Source organism: Stomoxys calcitrans, chromosome 2 (genome assembly GCF_963082655.1).
Source record: "Stomoxys calcitrans chromosome 2, idStoCalc2.1, whole genome shotgun sequence".
Lineage (NCBI taxonomy): Eukaryota > Metazoa > Arthropoda > Insecta > Diptera > Muscidae > Stomoxys > Stomoxys calcitrans.
In genome coordinates, this window is record NC_081553.1 from 130106436 (window position 1) to 130128692 (window position 22257).

The window sequence follows — 22257 nt, forward strand, 5'->3', positions numbered from 1 at the left end:
ATGTACATGTCGCTGGATGCATACCCACAGATTCCAGTTACCCTGGAATGTGTAATATAGTTCCAAGTCAGGCATGCTCGTCTGCTCTACAATTCCCTGGGATATCTCTGTAGGCCGACACCCAGAACAGGTGAATTTTGAGCTGTTCAGCCATTTCGTTGAGAAATCTTCAACAGTTGAGGGTGGTTAAGGCAAAATATCAGAAAAAATGTTGGCACAGCCAGATTTAAGGAAGGCCAGTAGGCAATTGGATGTGCGACTATGTGGCTGTTTACATTCCTTTTTTGATATAATGAAGATATAAGCGAAAGTGAGCTATAAGGCCAGTAGCCACGGCAGTATGGACATTATCAGAGCAATAAAATTGACGAGAGACTTTTCGCCACTTGTATACCAATGGCAGCATTGCTATTTGTTCGAGGATCTATTGATCAGGTAATTTCCATTCAGTAATATTTTACATTTTAAAATATTCCCTTCCAACATAATTTGTCATGGTCAGTAGGGCGACTCCCTTTGGAAAAATGCCCAAAGTAATCATAACAAATGACAGGTAGTAAAAGGTCAACATAATTAGTAGCATTAAATAAAAAGAAAATTTTTTTTCATTTCAGCAGATTTTTTTTTTCAATATTTTGGCCGATTTTTGAAATAAAAACAGCAGGTTTTGTTAACTGAAATAGCAGTACGAAATGTTTACTAAAAAAGCAGCACTATGCTTGCTGAAACAGCAGTAATGTCTGCTTTCTCTTTTTCAGCAAACAAAAACCGTTGTTTGAGCAAACGTTTTTGCTGTTTTGAATAACAAACTTCCTTGAATGAAGGATCTCCGCTTGATACACACTATAGTTGTCGTGTTACCTTCTCAATATGTTATAGAAGTCTATGTAACTTCTATTATCAGGGATATATATACATACATATATATTTTATGATTTACTTATTAGAGTAAAATTATTTACAATTAACAAGTCCCGCGAAACTTTAGGCTTGTCTGCAGGTCGCAGTTTCAATCGGTTCTATCAGGAACACTGGTACAGTACCTTTCATTAAGAAGGAGGCCACCGTAGCGCAGAGGTTAGCATGTCCGCCTATGACGCTGAACGCCTGGGTTCGAATCCTGGCGAGACCATCAGAAAAAATTTTCTGCGGTGGTTTTCCCCTCTTAATGCTGGCGACTTTTGTGAGGTGCTATGCGATGCTAAAACTTCTCCCCAAAGAAATGTCGCACGGCGGCGCCGTTCGGACTCGGCTATAAAAAGGAGGCCGCTTATCATTGAGATTAAAATTTGAATCGAACAGCACTCAGTGATATGTGAGAAGTTTTCCCCAGTTCCTTAGTGGAATGTTCATGGACAAATTTGCATGTATATATGAGATGGTTAGATAAGGTTGAAAAGGGGGTGCGGATATACCCCCTTTTCAACCTTATCTATAACATTCCGCCCCTTGCCACTGTGGGCATTATACCGTCTCATGCTATAAGGGAGACATTTTTTTTGCAAATAGAGAAACGCATACCCTTATTTATTTTTCCTTTTGGTCCTAATAAGTGAAATACGATATATCAGGACGATCGGTCAACTATAACAAGTGCTACAACGGCATTCAAAATTGGAAAAAATAATTTTTTGGGATCCATTGGAAGATTTTACGTCTTTGAATTTAATTTGAGCCTTTGGAGGATTTTACGTCTCAGCATTTCATTTGAGCCCACAGTAATCATTTATATGACACTTATTGTTATCTAAACACAAGTTATATCTAGAACCACTACTTTGGAAGATAATAGTGTATCGATCGTCTCAGAATAACTTCTTAGTTCGATCTAGCTATGTCCGTCTGAGCGCGAATCATCAAGGTTTTGTCATCAAGGTACAGGTGTCATTTATTATCCAATCATCACGAAATGCTGTTAATTTTGGTGAAAATCGGTTCAGATGTAGCCAAAGTTGAATTATTGGGCTGTAGTTTCTGTAGGTTGAAAACTATAATGGAAACTGTATCCAAATCTAAACCCATTTTGATAAAATTTAGCAGAGACTTTCAAATGAGTAATACAACATTTCATAAAAAATTTCCGTTGAAAATTGTAATAACTAGGCCCTTATAATGGTATATCGGGGGAATTTTAAATATCTAAATCTGAACCGGTTTTTACCAAAATTGATAGCATTTGTTTAAGGGCTAAAACAAGTGATATATGCAAATTTTCGTGATGATTGGATAACAAGTGTAATCTCCACCTTAGTTACAAAAAAAAAACAAGTAAAAAGGCGTTAAGTTCGGCTTACATATATACCCGAGGTAGTGGGTATTCACCACCATGTAAACCACCTTTCATCAAAATCCGGTGAAAATTGCATACGTTATGTCCCATAGCAGTTATATCGAAATATGTTCCGATTTGGACCAAATACTAATAAGTACAAGATATTGTTCAATTGTAGCTATATCTAAAAATAAACCGATTTGAACCATATACGACACGGATGTCGATAAGCATAATATAAGTCAGTGTGTCAAATTTCTGTGAAATCGGATTATGAATGCGTTTTTTATGGGGCCAAGACTTTAATACGAGATATCGGTCTACATGGCAGCTATATCCAAATCCGGACCGATTTTGGTAAAGTTGCAGAAAAATGTTGAAGAGTCTAACACAACGCATTTTCCCAAATTTCGGCGAAATCGGGCAATAAATGCGCATTTTATGGGCCCAAAACCTTAAATCGAGAGATCGGTCTATATGGCAGCTATATTCAAATCTGGACCAATCTGGGCCAAATTGAGGAAGGACGTCGAAGAGCCTAAGGCAACTCGCTGTCCAAAATTTCTGCGATTTCGGACAATAAATGCGCCTTTTATGCCCCAAAACGTAAAACCAAGAGATCGGTCTATATGGCAGCTATATCCAAATCTGAACCGATCTGGGCCAAATTGAGGAAGGACGTCGAAGAGCCTAAGGTAACTCGCTGTCCCAAATTTCTGCGATTTCGGACAATAAATGCGCCTTTTATGGCCCCAAAACGTAAAACCAAGAGATCGGTCTATATGGCAGCTATATCCAAATCTGAACCGATCAGGGCCAAATTGAAGAAAGACATTGAAGGGTCTAAGACAACTCACTATCTCAAATTTCAGCGATATCGTACAATAAATGTGCCTTTTATGGCCTCAAAACCTAAAACCGAGAGATCGGTCCATATGGCATCTATATCCAAATCTGAACCGATCAGGGACAAATTAACGAATGATGTCGAAGGGCCTAACACAACTCACTGTCCCGAATTTCAGCAAAATCGGATAATAAATGTGGCTTTTATGGACATGTCTAGATCGTCTTAGATTTTTACGCTGATCAATAATATATTGGGTTGCCCAAAAAGTAATTGCGGATTTTTTAAAAGAAAGTAAATGCATTTTTAATAAAACCTAGAATGAACTTTAATCAAATATACTTTTTTTACACTTTTTTCAAAAGCAAGCTAAAAGTAACAGCTGATAACTGACAGAAGAAAGAATGCAATTACAGAGTCACAAGCTGGGAAAAAATTTGTCAGCGCCGACTATATGAAAAATCCGCAATTACTTTTTGGGCAACCCAATATATACCTTATATGGTCGGAAATGGATATTTCGACGGAATGACAAAATGAATATACCCCCATTCTTCGGTGGTGGGTATAAAAACGACAGATGGACTATCAGCACAGAAAAGATATGTGGACAGACGGACATGCTATAGCTGAGTCAGCAATAATTTCTGAGTCGAGCTACACATTTTATCACAGCCACAGTTGTGCTGCAGGGTAAGTTTTACCTGAATGTTTACTTAGTTTACCAATTTCGTACTTGAGCCTAAAATATTCAACTGGATTTCTTAGAAAGCACTACATCCAACTTTGGACGTCTTGGAGGAACGGGGTAGCGTTTACCGATCCCCAAAATACGAGGGTAGCCTTTTATATTTCGGGCTTAGAGAACACAAAAACACTTTTTACATATACATATACATACACTTTTGCATGCGTTTCAACCAATTGTCGAAGCACTTTTGCCGTTCTGATTGAGGTATCTCCAAAATATGCATTCTGAACACATCAACCGCTTCTTCAGGTGTCGAAAAACGTTGACCTCTCAATTTATTTTTTATGTAGGGGAATAAAAAGAGGTCATTCGGTGCCAAGTCGAACTACACGGCGGATGACTTATCAATTGTATGTTTTGCGAGCTCAAAAATGCAGTTGTTTAGTATTTTTGGAGCATTTCTTTCGACCAATCGACACGAGACTTTTTTTGAGCGATGGAAAAACTGTGTGGTATTCAACGCGAACAAATTTTTTTGGCGGTCAAATGTTCATGCAATATTGAATGTATGCTGGTCCCACTAATGTCTAAGATTGTCTCAATCTCACGATAGGTCACATGACGATCTTGTAATATCAGTTAGTGCATAGCATCAATGGTTTTTGGAACAGCAACTGATTTGGAAGAACCTTCACGAAATTCGTGTTGGAGTGGACTACGACCTCGGTTGAATTCACCATACCATCGATAAACACTGGTCCTGGATGAAGGTTCATCGTCACAAAATGAATTAATTTCATCAATGCACTGTTGAAGAGTTAATCCATGTCGAAAGTTGTAGAAAATAATCGCACGATTGAATTCCATTTTTTGGGCGAGATGAATTTTTTAAGTTACTGTAAACAACACAATAGCGTTCGTATGTCAAAACGTTCTGAGTACGCATAACGTCAAAAATGTCAAGCTTTATGATAGACCTGTCAGTTGACAGATTGCAATACAAGGGTTGTCCAATCCCGATATATATAAGGCAACCCTCGTATTTGGTATTTTGCCTATTGGGATCAAAAGGAAAAAAAAAAAAATGGAGGGCAAACGTTTCAAAAAAATATGTTTTGCATTTTGGGACACTCTAATGGGCGTATAAATAAATCAGTTTGTTGTGCGCTCTAAAGACGTAAAATGTAACATCAAAAAAGAAATTTTATACCTAATTTTTTTCCATACCATGCACCTAAGTTGGTTCATGTCTGGTATTGTGTCCCCCCCTAAGTGCCGGTGCTCTAACGTCGCACCATCTTCCACATATGCCTGCACACACTTGCCGCCCCGATTTTGCATAAGTGAGCTCGTAGTCCTATGTGTCCCGTTATGATACCAAATCCTATACGGATCTCCGTAAAGGGTTTTTGGTCGTCCTACCGACCGCAACCAGAGTGTAACAAGCGTTCGTCGCCTACCAAGTTTATTGGGGTTAACCAAGTTTATTGACGACAGTCCTCTGAACTTCGTTGCCAAATCATCTGCTCTTTCACTCCGTTATGGCCAGGCAACTAAACAATGTGGATTCCGCCATCCTCAGAGAAGCTGTTAGTATCCTTCCTATACTTCAAGACTGTTCGTGGCCTTATCGTCCTGATTGCTATTGCCCCGAAGGCCAGTTTATTGTCTGTTAAGATGTACACACTCGAAGTCATCGTGTTAACACCACACTAACGCACGCATTCCGCAATCGCCCGGACCGCCGCCCGAAGGAAAACATATCTCTGTCCCTGACCCCAAGGAACACTTTGTTCTTTAGCTTTGATCCATCTGTATAGCATGATCTTAAAGATGGCAATATCAGAGTTCCGTTAATCCAAGACTGTGCCACTGGCAGCAGTGGCACACTTTCGACATCAAATGTCGTCTCCGGAATCCGATCTGAAACCGCTCCCATTCCTTTTAAGGTTTTCTTTTATCGTCTCCATTATACCGCCCGAGGCCACCGTAGCGCAGAGGTTAGCATGTCTGCCTATAACGCTGAACGCATGGGTTCGAATCCCGGCGAGAACATGAGAAAAATTTTCAGCAGTGGTTATCCCCTTCTGACGTTGGCGACTTTTCTGAGGTACTGCACCCTTTGGTACGGCTGCCATGTAAATATTTATCCACAAAAAGAGGTATCGCACTGCAGTACGACGTTTGGACTCGGCTTTTAAAAGGACGCTCCTTATCATTGAGCTTAAACTTGGGCCGGACAGCACTCATTGATATGTGAGAAGTTTGTCCCTGTTCCTTATGGAATGTTCATGTTAAAATTTGCATTTCTTGCCTCCATTATACCCCCGATTATATGAGCCGCTCCTATCCTCTATCCATTCTCTTAGTGCTTTAAGTCTCATAGCCGCAGTTGCTGCCTCAAACTTAACATGTATTTCTATAGGTAGGGTATCTACAATAGTCTGCAGTGCCTTCGTTGTATTATCCTAACGTTGCAGTTTTTCTCCATAGTAGTCCACCAAACATAATGAAGAATATATGGTGTTGGGGTTGAGAAAACGGCCGCTACCATTCCTAGTTGAAATCGAAATATTAGACCAAAACCTGGATCCCGATTGGCAATTTTCTGGAAGGATTTTTTTATATATTAAGAACCCGAATAGGGTTTGCCTACTTGGGATGCAAAAGTTGGCAAACACTTTAAAAAACTCAAAGCGTGCCTAGGGTGATTTTAAACCCGGTCTTTTTGAACTGCTGCTCATTATCTGCTTATGAAAATCAAATTGCCCTATTTTTCACCTAGGTTAGGTAAGGTCTAAGTGTCAGTCTGCCATTTCACTCACTTAAGGCTCTATTACACGGTATGTAGGTATCATATGACATGTAAAATTTAGCACATGTAGAGTTGTACATGTCGTGTGATACAAATGAAACTAATGGTGATTTCGATTCTGAAAAAAAATGTTACACTAATGTTGCACTTATACGGGACAACATTTTGGGAATGCTGCCTTATCCCTCTCATAGTTTTACACTTTTTACATTTTCAATCGAACATGTTAATATGCCCGTATATTGTAATTTCAACCAAATAATGCTGTAAAATTTAGCAATGCATCTAATATGCTGTTAGCTAAATAAAACGCGATTACTTTTTCCTTTTTTTATGTATTTCTTTTTAATATTTTGCCAAACATTCTACAAATTGTTTTCTTCTTCTTCTTTTCAACCAAAATTAGCTTGAACGGTGGCATGCACATGAGATGATAGCAGCTGATTTAAAGTGCGGCATTCTCCATCCTAGCCTAGCCACGGTGTAGAAAATGCAGCATTTTTTCACTTTCAGTGGGCAACACCATTACAAACGAACATTTACCCGGTGGTGGGGTTACACTTTTTTGGAGAATCGAACACAAAATTTCGATCTCAGTGCAACATGTCGAAAAAATGCTGCACTTTTTTTCACAATCGAAATCACCATAACATATAAAAATCACTTTTCAAAATAGCACGAGTAATTTTTTTGTTTAGAGCGTGTTTTTTCCTTTTGAAAAAAAAACAAAGAAATCAGGGATCAAATTTCCACAAACGTGATCAAGTACGCTTTTTATTAAATGAGATTTCGTCACGTATGGAATGGATGTATTACCGCACTCGAAATTTGTCGTATCGAAATTTTTCAAATAGCCACCGATTATTTTTGGCATCAGAGTTGATTTGAACTTGTGTTTGTGGCAAAACAAAACAACACAAATACACGAATGCATAGAGATGGGTTTCTACCGGGTAAATACCCAACACTTGTATTTATAGGGTAAATACCCAATAAATACCTTCTTTGGGTATTTATAATTTTGCCGATATCTTGGACATAAAAATATTATCCAAACAATTTTTGATGTATATAAACCTGATCTTCTGATCTCATAAAATCGGATATTAGTTATATATAGCCGCTATATAGACCGATCTCCAGACTTAAAGTCTTGAGGCAATAAATTGGTAATTTTTCATCCGATTTCGATAAAATTTGGTACAGTGATTTCTAGTAGACCCCCTACGCATTTCTGTAAAGTGTGGTTCAGATCGCACTATATTTGGATATAGCTGCCCTTAGACCGACCGCCCGATCTCCCGATGTACGGTATTGAGGCCATAATAGAGCTATTTATTACCGGATTTCGAAGAAATTTGGCACAGTGTTTTCTGGTAGCCCCCTACCCATCACTGTCAAATGTGGTCCAGATCGGACCATATTTGGATATAGCTGCCATATAGACCGAACTCCCGATGTAGTGTAATGAGCCTATAAAAGGAGCATTTTTCATCCGATTTCAGTGAAATATCTGATATCCAATTGTCGGACAAAGTGTTTTGGGGACCACCCCAACCCCCAAAACACCCCTAAATTAGACATATTTACCGACCTTGGCAATATGGGACTCAAATGAAAGGTATTTGCGAGAAGAATACGAATTTGGTATCCAAATGTGGGACCAAGATTTTGATTTGCACCTCTTCCGCAAAACACCCCCCAAACAGGATTTATTTATTGATCATGGCAATATGGGGCTCAAATAAAACGTATTCAAATGTAGAATACGAATCTGATATCCAAATGTGGGACCATGTGAGTGTGGAGCCACCCCACCCCCATAACACTACCCATATAGGACGTATTTGCTGACCATTCCAATATGGGGGAAAACAAATCTGATATATATTTTCAGGGCCAAGTCACTGAACTGCCACCCCATCCCCCAAAACACCCCCTAAACCGGTCATGTCTGCTGACTATGAAAATATGGGGCTCAAATAAAAGGTATTTGGGAGTAGACCACGAATCTGATATCAACATTTGGGGCCAATGATCTAGGGGACGTCCCACCGCCATAACAACGCCCAAATAGGACGTATTTGCTCACCAATTTTGGGTCTTAAAGGGCGTGGATCTCGATATTGATAGTGGGACCATGTGAGTGTGGAGCCACCCCACCCCCATAACACTACCCATATAGGACGTATTTGCTGACCATTCCAATATGGGGGAACACAAATCTGATATATATTTTCAGGGCCAAGTCACTGAACTGCCACCCCATCCCCCAAAACACCCCCTAAACCGGTCATGTTTGCTGACTATGAAAATATGGGGCTCAAATAAAAGGTATTTGGGAGTAGACCACGAATCTGATATCAACATTTGGGGCCAATGATCTAGGGGACGTCCAACCGCCATAACAACGCCCAAATAGGACGTATTTGCTCACCAATTTTGGGTCTTAAAGGGCGTGGATCTCGATATTGATAGTTGTTAGGGCCTATAACATAAACCGGACTGTCTTTGATATTTGAGAGTAGAGCATGATGCTGATATATTTTCGGGTATATTTACCAACCACGTCAATGTGGGGCTCAAATAAAAGGTTTTGGGTGGCTACCCCTTCCCTAAAACACCCCACAAATAACAATTATTTACTGACCATCGCAATATGGGGCTCAAATAAAGGTATTTGGGAGTAGAATACGAATCTGATATCCAAATTTGGGACCATGTTTTTGGGGCACCGCCCCTTTCCCAAAACACGCCCAAAGATTACAAATTTTGGGGTCAAATGTTTGAGGACACCTCATCCCATAAACTCCCCTTAAACCAATGGCAATATGGGGTTTAAATAAATGTTATTTGAGAGAAGAACGCAATGCTGATATTTTTTCAAGGCCAAGAGTCTAAGGGACCACCTCACCCCCGAAAACACTCCTAAATCATACATCATGACAATATCGACCTGAAATAAAAACTTTTAATAATGGAGTATATTTAACACCCAAACGTTAATGATTCTAAACCCTGCGAACGAATTCATGGAGCAGTAAAGATCATATGGAATACAGATAAAGGCATTTAAATTGTTATGCTTTTGCGATACACATATATTATTTTCGTACCATGCTATTTCACTAAAAGCTCTTTATTTGTCGAAAATAAATATTCGAAGGATAATTTTGTTTCAAATAAAGTAAAAGAAGACGCGTGCCCGTGTAGCTGACAAAAAGTGTTTCCAATTCACATGATCACATTTTTAGCATACAAATATTTTACAAAAATATGTGAAAATAACCAACATTTTTAAACCATTTACTTTTGCTCGATATGACTAGTCGTTACAGAAACGAAATGCAAGCTGCACGAATATAATTTGCCGGTATTTTGGCCCATTCCTTTACAATGGATTTCTTCAACTCATCTATATGGGCATATATTTTAGTCTTTACCTTACACTCAATGGTGGCCCAAAAATCCGTCGCATTGGCATCTGGCGAATTGGACAAGAATTGCGGACCAAATAAATTGTGGAACATGATTTTTTAGCCATTCTTGGTTTACACGTGCGTTATGTGACACGTCTATGGTATACGACCGAGATATTTGCTTGCCCACGAGTCCAAAGTAGCTTTCAAAATGTTTTCCCAGATTTGACGAAAAAAATGTTTATTTACTTTTTTAATAACCTAATTACACTCAAATACTCACATTTTAACTTTTGTTGTAACTATTTATTTCAAGTAACAATTCTATTCGATTGTCTTGTTGGTACGTCCATGGTATACGACCGAAATATTTGCTTGCCCACGGGTCTAAAGCAGCTTCCAACATGTTGTCCCTGATTTAACGATTTGATGAAAAAAGTGTTTATTTACTTTTTTAATATAATAATTACACTCAACTACTCACATTTTATCTTTCGTTAAACTATTTCAAGTAACAATTCTATTCGATTGCTCCGTAGCTCACGAGTGGATTTCGAACAGCTGATACTGGATTATGCACCCGTTAGCGAATGCGTTAATGCCCAAACAAAAATGTGCGAACAATTTTACTCGTTCGCTTATGCGGTAATTCGGCCCCAACTGTTTTTTTTCAGTCCATTAAAAGCAACCCCCAATTAAATTGATTTCACAAAATATGATTTAACCACCTTTCTCAAAACTTTAAACATTTTTACGCATTAAATATCCAATTTGCTCAGATTTTTATATTTTGTCATACGAAAATAACATACAGGTGTGATAGCAAAAATGATAAATCGTATGTAAATTGACAATTTTGACAAAAAATTCAAATTGCATGTGAATACAAAAAGTGACATATCATAAGACAACTACATGCCGTGTAATAGCGGCTTTAGACGTTTTTGTCCATTGTGATAACACAGGAAACGGAGAAGTTCCTACAGTTGAACCATCCAGATCGCATTAAAAAGCCCTACAACTTGCGAATGTTCACATCTGCTTAATAAGACAAGTTCTCAAAGAAATGGTAACCTAAGTGGCAACAGATGTTCTATGGACTCTTCTTCCTCGACATCCTCACAGCTTCTGCAGAAGTCGTTACAGGCAACCTTCAGTTTGTCTGCATATTTACTGATCAAACGGTGACCTGCCGTGGCGGAAAGAAAGACTGATGCGTCTGTTCTATCCAGCGAAAGCAAAGTGGTAGACCACAACCGCAGTTTGTGTCACGCAGGGTCATCTGCTCTACAATTCCCTACGTATTTCTCATCTTACTCTGACAACATTTTTTTTTTAATTTTCTTATTTCAATTGTTTTTTACCCATACGCATTTAAATCGCCGTAAAATGACTGTCTGTGCTAATCAAGGAGAAAAAACCACAAACACTTTATAGAATTAAATTGTGTCAGCCCTATAATAGCCCAATTCGTTCACAATGTGCCTGTTATTATCATATGGGAATATATATCTATCTAGCGCCAACCCGGAAACTGGACGATAGACATCGTAAATAATAAATATTTAAAAATTATTCTACTCGGTTTGCCCTCATTGATTTGATATTTAAATTTTCTATGGAATATACCATACTTATATGAACGGTACCAAAACAAAAAAAAAAAAAAAACATAATTGGCAGCACTGAACAGATACTTGTTTCAGTGAATTTTGTCATCTGTATCAAAAGTGCAGCACTTTGTTTCTTCCGCTTTCAATGTAGTTGTGTTAGGAATATTAACAAGGTTGCCCTACCACCAAACTAATTAACTTCACCTATATGACTTTCGCCGGCAAGGTCATCGTTGATACGAATCCAAACGTAATCGTTATTGCCATTCAACCATAAAACGTTTAAGGCCAACAATAGTAGCAGCAGTGTGAACTACATTCAAAAGAGAACAAATCAAAATAGCCCCATGCAAGAACATCGGGCAAGCACCACACAATCACGGCCAAGGGGAGGAATCATTTTGGAATTCAAGGTGTTTCTTGGGAAAACTTTTCGCATGATGATGACGGAAAAAATGAAAAACGCCAATGGGTAAGTACATGGCGACCCCCGACAGACCAACCGACCATATGTTGGTAATTGCCATTACGGTTCTTCAAATGGATATATTTGGTGTGCACCCTAGAGTGTGCGTGTGTGTGTGTCAGTATAAATACATAACTACTTAAAGCAACGGTAACTTAGAGATGTGTATTTATCGCTGACATTAAAGAAGGAAGACGCCAATATGCCAACACAAAGAGCAAGCCACACAATGTACTCAAAAAAGTAGAAGTCATAAACTATAGATTCAAAAACAAAAAACCTCAGCACAATGTAACTATTTGTATAGCACAGTGAATCGAATAAGCAAAAATAGATAAATTACACTGTAGAACAAATTCAGGTTCTGGGTCGGGGGATGGTAAATTCCATGTTAGTATGACTGTATAAGATCAGTAGAGCAAACCCCTAAGAGACGTTTTGAGTTTTAAGCAAATTTTTGTTTGTACTCTAATAGTAATCCAAAGACACTAATTAGATTTTAAAATTTTCCCCCGATATGTCCCAATTGGCATATTGATCGTTTGGTGCACTCTAAGTTTTAAATGAAAGCTATTTTAGAGTAAACTACGAATTTGATTTAAAAATTAGGGGCCAAATGTCAGGCGGACCCAAAAAAATCATGATATTTGGTATTGAAAGTTGATTTTAGCGGTCCACGTTATGGTAAAGGCCCGCATAAACTGATCTCCCTATTATATTTCTTTAGAGTAAACCGACATAGGCGATTATATTGAGACTCTAGAGAGTATGAATGGTCTGACGACCAGGGATGGTCTGAAACTTTTTGTTGAAACGGCTGAAAATGTGTTGAAAACGGGACAGCTGTATTTTTTTGTCAAAAGTAAACATTTTTTGCGGTTTTCGAATGGTAAAAAAGTTGATTGTAGTCTAAAAGTTTCACAAATTTTACAACAACTTGTTTATCACAGCCTATTTCGTAATTTGAAGGGTATATGGAGTATTTTTTTCTTATTTAATTTTATAATCTTTGAACGATTAAAAAAAAAAAAAACATCAGACAAAATATCTTACATTACTTTAATTGGCTATTGGAGGCCAGAGGTTAGCATGTCCGCCTATGACGCCGAATGCCTGGGTTCAAATCCCGGCGTGAACATTTGTGAGGTATCCTGCCATATTAAAACTTCTCTACAAAGTAGTGTCGCAATGCGGCACGCTGTTCGGACTTGGCATAAAAAAGGAGACCATTTTCAAAGACACTGTACTCATTGATATGAGAGAAGTATCCCCTGTATCTTAGTGGAATGTTCATGGGAAATTTATTTTAATTGGCCACTACCGAAAATGTATTCCACTAACCGAAGGTAGAATAGATTTCCAAGCGTCTCGATCTTCTCAGCTTCTTCAATCTCTGGCACCCAGTTTCGGGATGTCTCACTCCATTTGTTCACTCCATCTAAGTTTAGGTTTTCCCTTTTCGCGTGTTATATTGTGGACGCCTTAAAAAAACTTCTTTGCTGGAGCTCCTTTGTCCATTCTGACGACAAGACCTAAACCTATGCTTTCGCTGCCATGCAGCTCATACAGCTCGTAGTTTCCTACATTTTATGAAGGATTTTCTCTCAAGCACTGCAAGTACCGCCTTAACTGCTTTCGCAAGTCCCCATTCTCGGAGCCAAACAACTGCACAGGTAGTATCAGTGTCATGTATAGTGTAATTTTTGTCTGTCGAGAGGTGGATTTGCTCCTCAATTGCTTGCTCAATCCAAAGTGATATCAGCTAGCCTTCGATTTAATTCAAAACTGGTGGCATTTGTTTCGGTTCCAGAGATGCCGAAAGTTGCTGACTATTTTGAAGTTGTGGGTCTCAAATTTCTTCATTTCCTTTATCTGCTCGGGTTTACAGGAGTCCTGCAGAGTCTTATTAATATTGCAGGGATACCAGACATGACTAGAAATACCTTTGAACGTATTGGGATATCGAAAGCGGCTTTGTATTCAACAAAGAGATGGTAGGTGTTGATTTATCTTTGTCGGGTATTTTCCAGGATTTGGCGCAGTGTGAATATCTGGTCCAGGGTGGATTTAACAGGTCTAAAGCCGCATTGATAGGGTCCTATTATCTCGTTGACTTTAGGTTTCAATCATTCATACAGTACGCTTGAAAGTATCTTGTATGCTTTGGGTGGGAGACATATTCTCCTGTAGTTGGCATATTTTGGTCTTGTCTCCTTTCTTGTGTATGGGACATAGTATGCTGAGGTTCAGTCAACGGGTATGCGTTCTTCTAGACAGATTGCACAGACAAGCTGATGAATACGTCAAATCAGCGTGTCGCCTCAGGTCTTAAATAGTTCAACCCCTCGGCAACCCATCGGCTCCCGCTACCTTGTTGTTCTTAGGCCAGGTCACTGCTACTTCAACCTTATTCCGATTAGGAGGCAAACATTCTATACCATCACCAGGGATTGGTTCTGCTGTATGCTTTTCGCCGCCATCGTTGGACACTAGCAGCTGGGAGACTAAAGCCATCGGTTTGATTCTTTGATAACATTTCGGGACTTCATTCTGACTCCTATACATCTCAATTCGCTCTCACTCACGTTTTCCTATTTCCTTTCTGTGGAATAGACGTTTCTCCTCTCTCGTTTTCTCTTGATCCCACTCCTTCGCATGGCGCGTTGCTACTAACTGTAAAGTTGCCCTATACCCCTGGCTTCAGTAGCTCTTTGACATTCCTGGTAGTACCATTAGTTTATTGGGGGAGGTTTCTGGTACTCAAGTACGGATTTCGAGCATTTTTCATGGAATGGGCAATGAATTTCCACTGCGTCGTTATATCATTGGAACAAGCACTGCTTTCATCAAGCAGTTGGGTTAGTCAACTGGGTTATTTGGGGGAGTCTTCTGGTACCCAAGTACGGATTTCGCGACATTTTCCATGGACTGGTTAATGGATTGCCACTGCGTCGTTATATCATCGGGACAAGCAGCGCTTTTATAAGGCAGTTGGGTTAGTCGAGTGGAGTATGCCGTTACCATTTGTCGCGTTTTTATCTTTTCAATATCCAGCTTCCGTGCAGTGTCAGATCGTACTTTTCTCGCCATACTCAAACGGGTGCGAACCTTTGCTGCAACTAGGTACAGATTCAAGTCTATATATTCCATTTTCGGATCGCTCTTAATATCATAATCATATTTATGCTTTACGCCTAGTACTGACTTCAACTTTTCTCACGAACAACAGTCAAAACGCACTATAAAAAAATGGAGACGAAAAGAATGCGAACACATTTCGTACAGATGGTACTGAGTTTTATGAGCAATATAATAGCGACATGTCGCTGCATCAGGATAAATTTCGCACAATTTTAATTGCAAATGTAATGTAAATAATCATGAAATACGCCGAATTAACTCTATTTCAATGCTGTTGCCTTTGTTGTGTGTTGTTGTTTGACTTTTTTTTGTGTTCTGCTAAAGAAGAGTCCGTCGTATTTCGCAATAATTTAATAGCGTTTTTCTGGGAAAATAAGTACTAGGCTTTAAACAAGAAATATACGTCTGAAATTGCCAAACATTTATATTATTGTACCATGTAGCAAAGGCTTTAATAATCGTCAAGAGGGAGCTGCATACTTGGCTTGACTTGCAAAACAATTTTAATATTTTGCTGTGGAACATGAGGGACCAACATGGCGTATGACGTATGTCGTATGTGAACATAATTATTAAATAGTATACATACGCACCCATGTCGAATAACCGTAGAACCAGAGAAATAAGTCGGCTGATATTAAATTAAAAGTTTTTAACTTCTGAATCAAACAAGTCAAAATTCTAAAACATGTACACAACATTTGAAGCATTTGTTGTATATTTAGGCGTTCGTTGTTTGTTTCAGCAAAAGACAAACAAATTTGCATCGAAAACTACAACAAAATATTTTGTAGTGTCCAGAGTAATTAACGATTTCGATGGTTAATAAAGCGAGGGTTCTTGTGTTTGCTCTATCAAAAATGTTAAAGGTTTGTGTAGTGGATAAAAAGGCATTGAAAAAACGACCTAACAAAATTTGTTTCTTACCATAATTTAAATCTCTGGTGCTATTTCAATATATAACGAATGATATGAGCTCATTTTGCAATATCCTTTTACTGCAGTGGTTCCACTGTGCCTCATGCTGAATTTGGGAAAATGCGTGTTAGCAAGCAATAAAGCTCTGTCTCTGATCGACACAAATATAAACCAACTTTAGTGGCAAAGCAAAAACCAAGTACGAGTATTAAATAACTTGAGAATGACGCCATTGTTGCCACCCATCCACAACAGAAGGGAGCGACAAGAGATTGACATAGTAAAAAGAGAGAGAAAGAGAGCTCCAACAACATAAATGTTGGGGCCCCCAACATGTTGGCGCTTCAATTCAATAGCAATTTGTTTACCTTATAGCGTGACCCCCAAGAGTACACCCAAACGGTTTGTTTGAAACAACACCAACAACAATAAACACCTCGTGGGGAGCGCCACTATTTATGCGTTTGTTGCAAACAAGCGACCAGTCAACTTTCTCAATAAAAATGTTGATAGAGCAGCCAATTGTGATGGTATTGGGTTTTTGTGTTCTTTTTATCTCTCTTTTAATTGTTGTTTTTATCCGAATTTGATAAACAAACTTGGGACTGCCTGCCGCTATTAGTGGTCGTGCATATGTGTGCGTGTGTGTGCGCACTCATGCATGTTGACGGTACACTGATGATTGCTCGAGTGTTTGGCATCTTGAAAGCTTGGTTGCTTTCAGTTCCAGTTCGACGGATCCAAGCATTGGTTGTGCGTTATCGTCGTAACGGTTATTCTCTATTGCCGATTGCGGCTGCGGTGTTTTCTTTCAGTTCCAATTTCTCTCAACGACCGGTTGGCGCGCATATTTGAATTAATTAATCGCCTAACAGCCAGCCGATTGCAATACACATCAGATTTCATTTCTATTGCATTAAATAAATTGAAATAAATTTGTAACAAAAAAAAAGAAAGAAATCACAAGAAAAGCTGAAAGCTGTGTTTGAAAAGTTAAAATGGAATTTAGTTTTGTGAAAAGAAAAAAACCATTGTTAGAACAAAATATCTACGCATAGTTCATGGTGAATTGAAACACAATTGAGATGTTGATTGAGATTATTAACACCAACGTAAAAAAACAATCTATAGAAAAAACAATAGCCATTTAACAAAAAAGATATAATTTAATTGCTCGGTGGGATACCAAAAAATGTTGCTAATGAATGTGGTATTCGGCCCAGACCGACAATGGGTTGTACTTTGTCTATTGTTTAGGGCCCAGGAATCTTTCATATTTTTTAACACTGATGTGGAATATTTGATGTTTAAACATCACATATTTAAACTTGAACCGAAATCAATTTCGGCTGCTATTAGAATATATGAATGCTTTGGCCAGAAAATGCTAGATGAGGTTAGATTGCAGCCGAACTTTCTTTTGTTACCTTTTGATGCTCAATGGTTCTTCATTTTCTGAGCTTACTTGAAATAGGGTTAATTTTGTTTTAAATTACTAAAGTATGAGAAGTTAATAACAAAAAATGTTTAGTCAAATGTTCCTTTTATCCTAATACATACAAGATTAGTTGAATGCCGCTAGCATAAGTAAGGTTTAGAGGTTTTAATGACAGTCTACAATCACACCCACATAGACCTTTTAAGTCCCTACCGTTCCTATCGATTAACCAGCGTGCAAATGCAAAATTTACCCATGAACATTCCAATAAGGCAAAGGGGCGAACTTCTAACATATCAATGAGTGCTGTCCGTTAAAAGTTTAAGCTCAATGATAAGGGAGTCCGAATGGCGTGTAACATTTTAAGCTACTTTTGATATGTTCGATGTTTAAACAAAAAATTCCTGATATCTCATCTTCAGCCGATTTCTGTTGTAAGAGCACACATTATTGCTGTTTGTTATACCCTCCACCATAGGATGGGGGGTATACTAATTTCGTCATTCCGTTTGTAACACCTCGAAATATGCGTCTAAGACCCCATAAAGTATATACATTCTTGATCGTCATGAGATTTTAAGTCGATCTAGCCATGTCCGTCCGTCCGTCTGTCGAAAGCACGCTAACTTTCGAGCACACATTATTGCTGTTTGTTATACCCTCCACCATAGGATGGAGGGTATACTAATTTCGTCATTCCGTTTGTAACACCTCGAAATATGCGTCTAAGACCCCATAAAGTATATACATTCTTGATCGTCATGAGATTTTAAGTCGATCTAGCCATGTCCGTCCGTCCGTCTGTCGAAAGCACGCTAACTTTCGAATGAGTAAAGCTAGCCGCTTTAAATTTTGCACAAATACTTCTTATTAGTGTAGGTCGTTTGTGATTGTAAATGGGCCAAATCGGTCTATGTTTTGATATAGCTGCCATATAAACCGATCTCAGTTCTTGATTTCTTGAGCCACTAGAGGAACAATTCTTATTCGATTTGGCCGAAATTTTGCAGAAAGTTTTTTGTTATGACTTTCAATAACTGTGCTAAGTATGGTTGAAATCGGTCCATGTTTTGATATAGCTGCCATATAAACCGATCTGGGATCTTGACTTTTTAAGCCAATAGAGGGGCATTTCTCATCCTATTTTAAATTTAGCATGAGGTGTTTTGTTATAACTTCCAACAACTGTGCTATGTATGGTCTAAGTCGGTTCATATCCTGATAGGTCCCATAAACCGATCTCCCGATCATTCTTCTTGAGCATTTGGTTGAAATTTTGCGGACTGACTCCACTATGTTTATCATCCAAAACCAAGTATGGCCCAAATTGGTCAATAACCTGATATAGCTCCAATAGCAAAGCAATTCTTATCCATTATCCTTTTTTCCTTTTGGTGTTAATCGTGTCAAATATGGTGTAAATCGGTTCCTTAATTGACGAAGCTCCCTCTCTAGAGCATCTAGAGGGCGCAATTTGATTGACATTTTATACAACGACTTTTTCTTTGATTTTCAACATACGTGCCAAATATGGGCTGAATCGATTCATAACCTGTTAAAGCTCCCATATAAACCGATCTTCCAATTTTACTTCTTGAGACCCTATAGTGTGCAATTTGTGTCCTATTAGGTTGAAATTTTGCACACTGACTTCTAATATAGTCTCCATTATTCAAACTATGTATGGCCCGAGTCGGTCCATAATCTGATATAGTTTCAATATCAAAATATAAGGATATACCGGACAAAGAACTTGACAAATGCGATCCGAGGGTATATGAGATTCGGTGCGGCCGAACTAAGCACGTTTTTACGACCTAGGTATTGTATTAGCATATTCGTTTATTAATGTCGGTGTGTAGCTCATAATACTCGTGGTTTGTAATACAACAATATTTCTGATGAACACTCCATATATGAAAGATATGCAAGAATTTATCATGAAAGTTCTTTTATGCAAAATTTTCTTTTGTGTGATTAATGTAAGACTCTATAGCCTTCAATTTCCATGGATAAATTGAAATTTTTTATGAGAAAAAAGAATCTGACATCCATATATGTTACCAGGGCACGATGCTCCAAAAGCACTAAAAAACGAGGAAAGCGTTGTACAAAATTTTGGGAAGATTGGTCAATAAATACGCTTACAGTGGCTCTAGGAGTGAAAATAGGACGAAATATATATATATATATATATATATATATATATATATATATATATATATATATATATATATATATATATATATATATATATATATATATATATATATATATATATATATATATATATATATATATATATATATATATATATATATATATACATATATATATATATATATATATGACAGCTATATCTAAATATGAACCAATTTCCATGAAATTCACCAGTAGTCGAGAGTCATTAGAAAATTCTTCCTGCCATATTTCCAGAGAATCGGGTATCAAATGACCATTTTAGAGCGTTATTACTGCATATCGGACGAACATATATGGGAGCTATATCCAAATTTGAACTGAGAAAATAAGAAAATCCTTCCTGCCAAGTTTCGAGAAAATCGGTTAATAAATGACCATTTTATTGAAGTATTACTGCAAATCGGACAAATATATATATGGGAGCTATATCCAAATCTGAACAGATTTTTTTCAATTTCAATAGGCTTTGTCTCTAGGCCAAAAAACACGCCCATACGATCGGATGAAAATTGCGACCTGCAGTTTGTACGCAAATTAACATGAACAGACGGACAGACAGACAGACGGACATAGCTAAATCGAATCAGAAAGTGATTCTTTGGGTGTTGCAAACTAGTTCACTAAGTCCGAATACCCTGTACCACAGTAGTGGTGTGGTACAAAAAGTAAGAGTTTTAAGATAAAAACTCTTCAATGGTTCTGTTAAATATTTTTTTTTTTTTTTTTTTTTTTTTTTTTTTTTTTAAGCAAATTTATTGAATAGGTATCATGCTTAAAGTAATACTACAACTAGTCTCTAATTACAAAGTGACTAACTAGTAGTTTTGATGCAGACGTACTAAAAAATAATTGGGTAATTAGATTAACCTAATACAAAATATTTGAATTAAGATAATTTATTTCTATTACGTAATATGCTATCTATCTTCTATCCTGTGAAGCGTGTTAACAAATCATGGGGTTTGAATCGTTGCAGTCTTCTGAATTGATTAGAATAATCGAGCAGCTTTAGGGCCTCAGGGTTAGTATGTTGCTGGAGCCGCATTGCATGTTTCTGAGCATGGTTAGAGATTTCCTCTTTTACAGTTTTCATTTTAAGATCTCGATGTAAGTCACTATTTCGGACAAACCATGGTGCATTGACAGCTGATCTCATTGCTTTATTTTGGAACCTTTGTATTTTTTCTATATTACTGTTTGAAGCACATCCCCAAAGTTGTATGCCATATTGCCACAGAGGTTTTAGCGTCTGTTTGTAGATCAGAAGTTTGTTGTCCGTTGATAAGACTGAGTTTCTTCCAATTAGCCAGCTTAAGTTACGGTATTTTATATCTAGCTCATCCCTCTTTTTATTAATATGATCTTTCCATGTTAACTTTGAATCTAGGGTAAATCCTAAGTACTTTGCGGAGTTTGCTACTGGTATTTGCTCAGAGTTTAAGTATAATGGTGTATTTCTAGTGTGTACCTTGGAAAAATCCACGTGAACTGATTTATTACTATTTAGTTTTAGTCCCCACTCTTTGGTCCAATTAGATATATTGTTTAAGGCAGATTGCAAGCAAGTTATTGATTCTTTTGAGCTTGAACCTGAAGACATCAAGACCGTATCATCAGCAAAAGTTCCTATGAAACAGTTTTCGTTTAGAGGCATATCATAAGTATAGATAAGATATAAAATAGGGCCTAGGATACTGCCCTGTGGGACTCCTGAGAGTATGGGGTGCAGTTCGGAATATTCATTTTCGTACCGTACCCTGTAGTATCGATCTCTCAGATACGATGTGAGGATATCGCTATAATTTTCAGGAAGCAGCATTCTGAGTTTGTTTATAAGTCCATTATGCCAGACGCCGTCAAACGCTTGAGAGATATCTAAAAATACAGCTGAACAAACCTTCTTATTTTCGAATGCCTTTTCAATGGTATCGGTAACTCTGTGAACCTGTTCAATAGTAGAGTGCTTCTTTCGGAATCCAAATTGGTGATTGGGTATTATATGCCTTGTCGAGACAATTGACTCCAGCCTTTTGCAGAAAAGCTTTTCGAAAAGTTTTCCAATTACCGGAAGAAGAGATATTGGTCTGTATGATTTGGGGTCATGCGGATTTTTCCCTTGCTTTTGTATCATCACTATTTCGGCAACTTTCCAACAGGTTGGTATGTATTTATGTGTTAAAACAGCATTCATAATAGTCGTTAATCTAACAAAGCCATGGTAAGGTAATTGTTTTAAGACATCTCCTTTTATAAGATCGAATCCTCCAGACTTTTTGTTTTTTAATTGTTGCACTGCATTCCATACTTCTTTAATTGTAATTTTTTCAAATGGTTCAAAGGAAGTATCTCGATAAGAATTATTGTTATTGTTGGTAATTATTGGTGACGGATTTGAAAAGGTAGATCTTAAAACGTGGGCGAATGTATTTGCTTTT

General features: G+C 37.8%; 1 protein-coding gene across 12 annotated transcripts in view; it reads left to right on the top strand.

Moving 5' to 3' along the window:
* LOC106085913 (uncharacterized) overlaps nt 1-22257 on the top strand; it is an 81006-nt gene that overhangs the window by 18972 nt on the left and 39777 nt on the right. For 4 of the 12 annotated variants that reach the window (XM_013250397.2, XM_013250395.2, XM_013250389.2 and 1 more), the window contains exon 1: nt 16901-17246. The exons of 1 other annotated variant lie outside the window; for it this stretch is intronic. Coding sequence is in view for 1 of the 11 variants with exons in the window: in XM_013250396.2 (XP_013105850.1) it covers nt 12126-12129 (4 nt within the window). In the remaining 10 variants the exon portion in view is untranslated. Of the gene's footprint in view, nt 1-205; nt 436-11817; nt 12130-16900; nt 17295-22257 lie in introns of those variants that run through there. 7 more of the 12 variants (XM_013250391.2, XM_013250393.2, XM_013250399.2 and 4 more) reach the window with 6 other exon arrangements.